The following is an 8,962-nucleotide window of genomic DNA, read 5'->3' on the forward strand; positions in this document are numbered from 1 at the left end:
CTAGCCGACACCTTTTGTCTGGATGCCTAGGTCGTAAACAATTGAGACATAAATTTAAAGTGTTTGCCTTTTGCAGACGTGTTTCTACAGTTAAAGATTTAAATATAGGACACTGATAAACGGCATGTTTATTATTACACAGAGCGCATGAACGTGAAAACGAAGGCGGGGTTAGCTGATTTGCGACAAAGGTTTTAGGTCGAACATGACTAACATCGCTATGACGACGCCTTTGCTGCGCCTATGACTCTGCCATGGTTTCCAATAAATCAGCACGATTTTTCAGGAATCCTTGAAACTCGTTCAGTGTAGGAATATCTTTAATGGTGTTTCGGTGTTCCTCCCATTCACGTCTAGTCAAAGGATCCAACTTATTAGAAACCATGTAGATCACAAGCACGTCCCAATGATCGGTAGGCAACTTCAGCGTAGCGAGAGCTCTGAGGTTTTTATTAACAATGTCTATAATATTTCTGAGAGCTCGCGCAGACTCTTTGATCACGGGTTCAATATTAAAAATGGCTTGGATATGATTGTTTATCAGTAATCTATTATTATTATAACGATCGCATAACAGCGACCATGCAACCTCATAGTTATCCGCTGAAAAGTCTAAGGAGCGGATAATTAACGCAGCACTATCGGTTAAGGCTGCGCGCAAATAATGAAATTTATGAATCGTGGGTATTGAATTATTCGAATGAATTAATGACGCATAGGTATCATGGAACTCCAGCCAATCTTGATAGCGACCAGAAAAACTTGGCAGTTGGATAGTGGGTAACTTTAAGCTTGGCCCACCTGTAAGGACAGCCCTCGAACCTGACTCCGCCGATTGGAGGCTGTCGGCGCCGCCCGCAGCGCCGCTGTGCCTGTCCAACACCTCTCGAGCGCCGGCGACGGCCGCGTAGTACTGATCTTCAAATTCCTTACGTTCTTTAAACTGGTCGTCTGGAATTTCAGACAGACGTTCTATGTCAGACTGCGTGCTGTCGAAATATGCATAAAGTTCCTCGAATTTAGACAAACGAATATTAATTTCTTTGAGTTGTAGGTTACTAAGTGATTCGCAACTTAGAACGACTTCTAATTATGATTTAAATTGCGTAAGCTTGGATTTATACGAAGCTCGCACTCTAATTAAGCCTTTGAGATCCATTATATACTTAGTGCCAAGAATGAAAATGCAAGTAATAGGTACTTCGCGAATAGATATGCAAGTGAAGCGATAGTTAAATCAAATAATATAATATTATAAATGCAAAAAGTAGGCAAAATGCGAGGAAACAAGTAAACATGCGCCGGGTCGCCTTTTGTTCTCAAGGCGGAGGAATGCGCGCTGGCCGCTGTGCATGCGCAGACACCGTGCACGACTCTGAGAAGCGCTCGCTTACAGCCACGCAAGAAGCCTGACACAGTACGACACTGTGCTGCGTTGCTGGAAAGCACCGTAAATCGTCTTTAAGCACAAAAATTAAATTAAATATTAGCCACTTGCAGATGAAACCTAAACACGAATCAAATGGAAATTGATTGATAGGCAATTAGATTTTGTACTTATAGAACTAAGCACTAGAAATTCGTTACGACTAGTTACGTGAAATTACCTTATATTTTGGTAAAATGTTACAAAGAAGAACTAATGAATAGTGAATTTAATTATTATATTTCTCTTAATAAATTTCGTTAGGTACCTAATTAAAGGTTGTACCTAAACGATTGAAGTTGGGACATTCCAAAGGTAAATGATTTTACCAATGTAGGTACTCGTATCTATTGACAAATGACTTTAATGATGAGAATGACTAGGAAATGTTAAACGTTAAATGCAACTGGGAATGGACACAAAGTGAAAAATCGGAACGAACTCACAATTAGTTATGCCTTCCTCGGTGCTCACGTAGGTATTGTAATAATGATTGCAGACGACCACTGCTTGATGATGAACTAATTAATTCTTCTTGTTGTAAATTTCTTGATTAAGTTAAAAACTGTGGTTTGTTTCCGTAGGTGGGCCCTTTGGGGTACTTCACTCCTGCAAATAGGCACTTTCTGCTTACGAATCACCCTTCGTTAATTAACTTCTTGACGACCGTTTGTGCCACGCAGTTAAACTAGGCCTGATCTGAGTATGAACACTTGCAAATCCGCTGCTTGTAGTCTGCGTGGTTTATGAAATTTTAATTGTTGTTGCACAGTTGGGCCTGATCTGAGTACAATACTTGCAAATCCGCCACGTATCGCCTGCGCTGTCCTTTGATCTCGCTGTTTGCACACTGCTTGATCGCTAATTGACCTCCTTCGGTGGTCGCTGGGTATAAATCCGGTTTGAAGGACCAAATGTTGAGGCGTCAATCTCGATGCAAGGGTGCGTGTTGAAGATCAGGAGATGATTAAAACTTGACTCAAACTTTACAGTATATAAAAAAAAATTCATAAAAAGTACATAGGTGTGATAGGTGCGACGTCGTAAAGCCGAGTGAGGCGGTCGGTGTTTGTCGCATGCCCGAGCGCTTTGCTTGCAGTTTATACGGCGTTAACACGGGTAACTTTCTAAAACATGTGGACTTGATCTTTTCAAATTTGATTCTGAGATTATTCTTCTTTTTTTTTTTCTATCTACTTATAAGAGAATATGCGAGACGATCTACGTGCACCACCTCAGTATGGTCAAGGACTTTAATTCATGAGCTACCTTGGAAACTTTCCGAAAGAAAAGTCATTACGATTTTCATTGTTAATTAATGCGATATCACTATGACGTTTACTGTGAAACGGTTCCGTGGTGGGTCAGGGATTAATGCCCTTGACTGTACCTAACTAAAAAATACATATATGTTTATCATGGAGATTGGTAGAAATCAGACGTGCCCAAGCCGCAATATCATACTCGTATGAGAAAATTTGTTTGCGGGCCCTTTTCGACCCTTCATATTTAAGTCTTTGCGTCAAAAGCGTGGCAGCAAAATTATGAAAATGTTATCATATCATTTCCAGAAATCCTTATTGATGTCAAGACACAACAGGATGTTACGCCTGACAAAATTCAGCCGTATAAGGGGTATTTCGTACATCGTGATTGGTATACGAATGTTCTCGGGTCTTGGATGTTTAATATTGTATTTAAGTATTTATCTATATGTTTTTTTTTATTCGACTGGATGGCAAACGAGTAAGTGCGTCCCTGATGGTAAGAGATCACCACCGCCCATAAACATCTGCAACACCGGGGGTATTTCAGATGCTTTGCCAACCTCTAGGCCTTAGATGGGATACATCAAGTGCCAGTTATTTCACCGGCTGTCTTACTCTCCACGCCGAAACACAACAGTGCAAGCACTGCTGCTTCACGGCAGGATTAGCGAGCAAGATTGTGGTAATAATGCGGGCGGACCTTGCACAATCAATCAATTTTTATCCATTGCCTAGTATTCATAGTACAAGCTTTGCTTAGTTTGGGACTAGGCCAATTTTGGTGTCAAGTGTCCCATGATGTCTTATTTATTTGATATTTAATAAAATAAATAATTCTTAAATCATAATTAAATTCAAATATCGTAATCAAAAATTCATCAACAGAATAGAATACATTTTGTAACAAAAGGTCTTTCAGTCGACGATTCTCTAAACGTTTATCGTTATTTTTGTTTTTTTTTTAGGTCGAAGGGTAAATATTTATAGGACCTTATCTTGAGATGTAAAGCCGATTTAGCACCATTAGTACTTTTTGGTAAAATGCAAAAAATACCGTATTATACGATATCCCTCTGTATTTTGACATTATTCGTTTTAAATGTTAAGTATTTATATGTAATATATATCCCTATCTTTTAAAAACAACATCAGCGAAGAATTTGCGTACGGCAATAACGAGAAACATCAACAAACAGGACATTGACGAACAATATTTTTACAGTGCTCTTTTTTCGGTCAGAAATCATCTATTGATTTCCTAAACTACACGGAAAAGCTTACGAATATACTAACGTAATTATTCATGGTTTGGCCATTTGTATCATTAATTAACCATTTTTTCACGTCATAATATTTTCATTTTATTTTGTCATCATCATCATTTGTCATCATAATATTGTCATCATAATATTCATTTTATTGTCATTTTATTTTGATTTTAAACGTATTGTTCATTATGATTATACCTAATCGATTTTTATCAACAAACGGAAAAGTCATATCGTCATATGTTTAAAAAAATATTGTTTTTACGTACTTGACAAGCCCTATATTTTATTTGAAATTTAAATGTCTCATGCGCGTTTATGCCACTTCGTGCCTCGTGTGATCTTGCTGTGCATTTGCTACCGGGTCGCTAGTGTAATACGAGTAAATAAAGATTATTTCTACTAAGATTGAAGCGTAATTGATCATTATCATCAACATGATTTGACATTTTATATTTTAGTAAAAAGTCACAGTGGTGAAATATCGAAGAAAATTTAATTTATGTATTAAAGCATAAACTACGGGGAATACCGTATTCCATATATAATACATTTGGTATTTTACTCTATATACGGTATTTTTACAACAATACTTCTCACGCTTGCGATTTGCAGGCAAGTTTAAAGCGAGACGAGCGCACAGCGAGTTCGCTGCAAGCGCGTAACGGTTTCGCCGGGATTGCGTTACGATTTCGCCGCGAGCGCGTAACGATATCGCCGTGGGCGCGGAGCGAGTTCGTCGCGTCTAGAACTGGGACGCCATCCTAATTTTCCCGCGAGTACGCAGCGAATTCGTTTAATTCGCTTGCGACGGGATAGTTACGCGCTCGCGGTGAATTCGTTACGCGCTCGCAGCGAAATCGCAGCGCGTTCGCCTCGCTTTCAACTCGCCCGCAAATTGCAAGTGTGATAATTTAGGACCGAAAACGCGCGGGTTTTTTTCCATTAGCACCATTCTGTGAGGCAACGCCCTTGCGGCCTGTGCTACTAGTGATCTTACCTTCTACACTCATTCGACTAAAGCTAGAAATGTTTGTGCTCGTACACTCGTACATATTAAAATGGAACAAATACAAAGATTAGGATCATGTCATCCTACATAACTACCTACTTCTTTGGTAAATTTTTAACACGACTATCTTTGGTTGATATCGGCAAGAATCTGCACCGTTTCTATTATATTTCATGAGAACATATTTATCATAGTCGGTAATTGATATCTTTGAATAAATTAATGGTCCTATACTACGAAGTTCAAAATTCAAAACTTCGTATCTTACCGTCCCGCTGATACTTATACCGGGTGTGGCCTGTAAGTAATACGAGCAGAAAGTTAAAACATAGATCGTCCTCGTCAAACTGAACAACAATATAATACAATAACTCTTTATTGCACACCAATACAGTAAACAGTACAGCGAACACAAGTATATACATAGAGATTAACAACATTAGTTCAACGACTTTTAAAAATAATGGAGTCCGAATTTTCCTTTTTTTATACAAATTAAATATTGCTGCGCCATCCCAACTGACGTCGCCTGTCATGCTACAAACATCAAGCATTTTGCTTCACGTTGCTTCTTCGAATAAACTTAAAAGATTAATAAAAATTTAAAAAAACTAATTATTTTTAAAAGTCGTTGAACTAATGTTGTTCAGTTTGAGGAGTATGATCTATGTTTTAATTATTTGCTCATATTACAGGCCACAACCGGAATTATTTAATACGAGAGTGAGAGGGATCGTACGATACGAACTTTTCTTAAGCTTCTTTCTTAACAGTTTCTTAGCTTTACCACGCTACCACTGCTTTAACTACCCTGCACGTGCACATCATAATCAAAAAACGCACACCACTTTACACTACTTCTTTCCGCTTCGCTCACTCAAATAACGGTGATGGATACGTAGCTTTAAGCAGCGTTCCCACCAATAATGTGCGACGATGTGTTGCGAGGGATAGGGTAAACCCTCCAGTGAATGAACACTTAAGAAACTTTTCTACTTTGAAAAATCACTACTCTGTACTTATTAATAATTGTAATGGTTTTATGTAATTTAATCAATCGTTATTTAATAAACAAGAATTTAATTTCTGCGATTTTTCATTACGTGTATAGTTTTTGAGTTATGGAAGAATTTATAAAAAAGTACCTAAAAACCTAGTAAATGAACGAAAAAGTTAATGAATGAACAGAGTAAAACCCAGTGAATGAACATTAATTAGATAGCTTTCATCAACATTTAGAAAAGCATTTTTAAGATAAAACGAAGTCTACTTCTTCAGTTATTATTATATAAAATCTTGAGGTAGGTACAGCACCTTCAGTATTCCAATTATGTTTCTGTATTACAAAAATACATACATAATTCTATTAAAGTAGGTACAAATTAAGAGCCTTAATATCTTGATTAATAAAGCAAACATTATTAACCTTTTTGTGGTCCAATCACAGCCACATAACGTCACTACTTTTTTTTAAAACTCGTAGCTCAAAATACATAATTTTTCCGAGTGAACTTTATAGACATTACATCAAGGTTCAATTTTGTTGACATATTGGTTTTAGATAAGTACGAGATTTTTTCAGTGACGATAATCCGAGCTTTATAATAAAACTTAATAAATAACAAACATTAAACTCTATTGATACTCGTATTCTAATCAGTCTGTAATCAGTCTCTAATTAGTTAAAAGTATCATCATTTGGGACAAAATAATCTTAACAACCCAATTTTTAATTATAGGTTGTGGCTAATAACAATAAGCAACTTACTACAAGCAAAATCCACATAATTTTTAATCATTTTTAATTTATATAAAAATTAAAATCGATCAAAATAAATCAATAAAACAAAAAAATATATAATTATATAGTAATTCATGACAAATAAAAGGTACACATTAACTTTACTGAACAATTGTTTTAACTGTTCCTATTTCTTTTCCTCGCAATCCCCATTTTCTCCTCGACGTGTCTATCCACCCTCGTTGTACCGGCTCGGGTGACTATATGAACGTCTTGGGTAAAATGGCTTGTTTTATGCTCTTGTTGTACAATCTAATATTATTAACAAGTCCAATTTAGGAAGTAAAACTATCGTGCATTTCGATCACGTCCATCGTTACCTACGTTGTTGATACATAGGGTTAGTACGTATCTAGTAAATGAACAAAGCCAAATTTCTATAGTCCATTTACTAGATTTTTTATTCCTATGAATGAACACTAGTGTCCCAATACTAGTTCAAAGAAACAGAATCGTTTTCTATGCAGAATCTGAAAACACAACCTTAATACGATTACGTTAACATTTAATTTTAGGAAAAAAACTATATTGAGCCGACACCAGTAAATGAACAGACTGTTCATTTACTGGTTTTAGAACACTTGATAAGCCAGTAATGGAACACCTAAAAATATCAACTTAACCGCAAAATAAACCACTAAAGAGTACATTTATAGAAAATTTAACTCTTAATCTAACCAATAGCTAAACTTTTTAGTGGTATACATGAAATAAGCAGTTCAAATGTTACTCCAAACATGCACTGTTCTTACCTGGGATCTAATTTTTCCAAACAAAACTTCAAAAGCAGAAATACGTGAACTTCAAACGCCTGCCATGTTGAAATTGGTCGAAAATAAATTTACCGATTGTTGCCATTGCATAGGAAATCGAGTTGCCGGTAAGAAAAAAAATACGACAGTTGGTGGAAATGGCTATATTGCTTATTTTAGGCAAAAAACGTGATTTTGTTCATTCCCTGGGGGGGGGGGTTCATTCACTGGAGGGTTTACCCTATGTTTCATTGTGTCATTGACCAATAGAAACTATTCATTTACACATCCTCGTACAGCACATCTGTGGTGGAAACAGCTGAGCGGAGCGAGGCGAGGTAAATGGAGCGTTTCTATTGGTTAATGAAAAACATATTCCTCGCAACACATCGCACATCTCTGGTGGGAACGCTGTAATCCCATAATAATAACCCATCTATCCTCTACCGCTTTATTTAAGTAAGCGGATGCTGCAAACAGTTCCGCTTTACTTATCTAAGCTTAGTAATCCTTCCTCTGTCTGCTTGGCCCAAAATACCGAAGTAAAACGTGAGCTCTTTAGTTATACCTACCTACAGTTTACCGTAGGTTGATTGTCACTGAAAAGTCCCTGTATCTCTTTGACTTTACGTCTAGACGTTGCAACCATCTAAAATCTATTTATCTACGTGTTTACTAAAGGAGCAGATTTGTGTGAAAATTGAATTGTATTTAACTAAAGCAACTGAGGGATTGACTGTACCTATTCAAAATTAAGCATGCATTGAACTTTTAGTTTCTTTAGAATTTTGTGGTCTTTTATTTTTGAAATTTCATGTTTTTTCAGTAGAAGATTTTTTATTTTAATTCAGATTACAATAAATATCTACATGATTTATTTAGATTGCATTGATCACTTTAGTTAGTAAATTTCATTCAAATTTTCGTCAGTAAGGATGCCATAATCATGTAGTGAAATTCTGGTAGTCCGGCCAGGATCGTTTCTGCGGGACAGAACTTTTCAACAGTTATTGAGGTTTAATTGACCCATAGTCAACAAAGGATTTGTCATAGTTATGAATTATACGAAATTTTTATATCCATAAAACTTTTTACAGGTACATTGTAGTACAGTCCGTCGATACAAGGTGCGTTTTCAAGAGACCTCATTAGCAGGCCCTAGTGTGACGTCAGACCCAGTCCCTTGCTGGAGAGAGCATTCTGATGAACACAAGATCAAGCCAGCCAGGAGCTGCGAGGTCTTCACCTTGCAGTCCCCACGGGATTATTATTAATTACTCTCGCTTCTGGGGGTCTTTCTACTTTTAAATTAGAAGTTCGTATCATACCATCCCATTCACTCTCCTGTTAAATTTGCGTGAGTGAGATGGCACATTACGAAGTTCTAAAGTATTATGATTCCAATCATGTTGAGGCTCAAACATCGTTGCGTAAA

At 36.8% G+C, this 8,962-nt stretch overlaps 1 protein-coding gene across 1 annotated transcript; it reads right to left on the reverse strand.

The window, feature by feature from the left end:
- Positions 1-241: 241 nt before the first annotated feature.
- LOC141439973 (uncharacterized) lies at positions 242-4,975 on the reverse strand. The gene is made up of 3 exons (XM_074104433.1): positions 4,963-4,975; positions 802-951; positions 242-651 (listed from the first exon to the last, which is right to left on the reverse strand). The coding sequence occupies exons 1-3, from the start codon at positions 4,973-4,975 to the stop codon at positions 242-244; spliced, it is 573 nt and encodes a 190-aa protein (XP_073960534.1).
- Positions 4,976-8,962: the final 3,987 nt, after the last annotated feature.

This window comes from Choristoneura fumiferana, chromosome 21 (assembly GCF_025370935.1).
Source record: "Choristoneura fumiferana chromosome 21, NRCan_CFum_1, whole genome shotgun sequence".
In the NCBI taxonomy this organism is placed as follows: domain Eukaryota; kingdom Metazoa; phylum Arthropoda; class Insecta; order Lepidoptera; family Tortricidae; genus Choristoneura; species Choristoneura fumiferana.

Excerpts from the sequence above, each read along its gene's own strand:
- LOC141439973 (XM_074104433.1), bottom strand. Across the intron at positions 652-801 it reads TTCGAGGGCTGTCCTTACAG|CCTTAACCGATAGTGCTGCG; the intron begins GTGGGCCAAGCT and ends ATTTGCGCGCAG.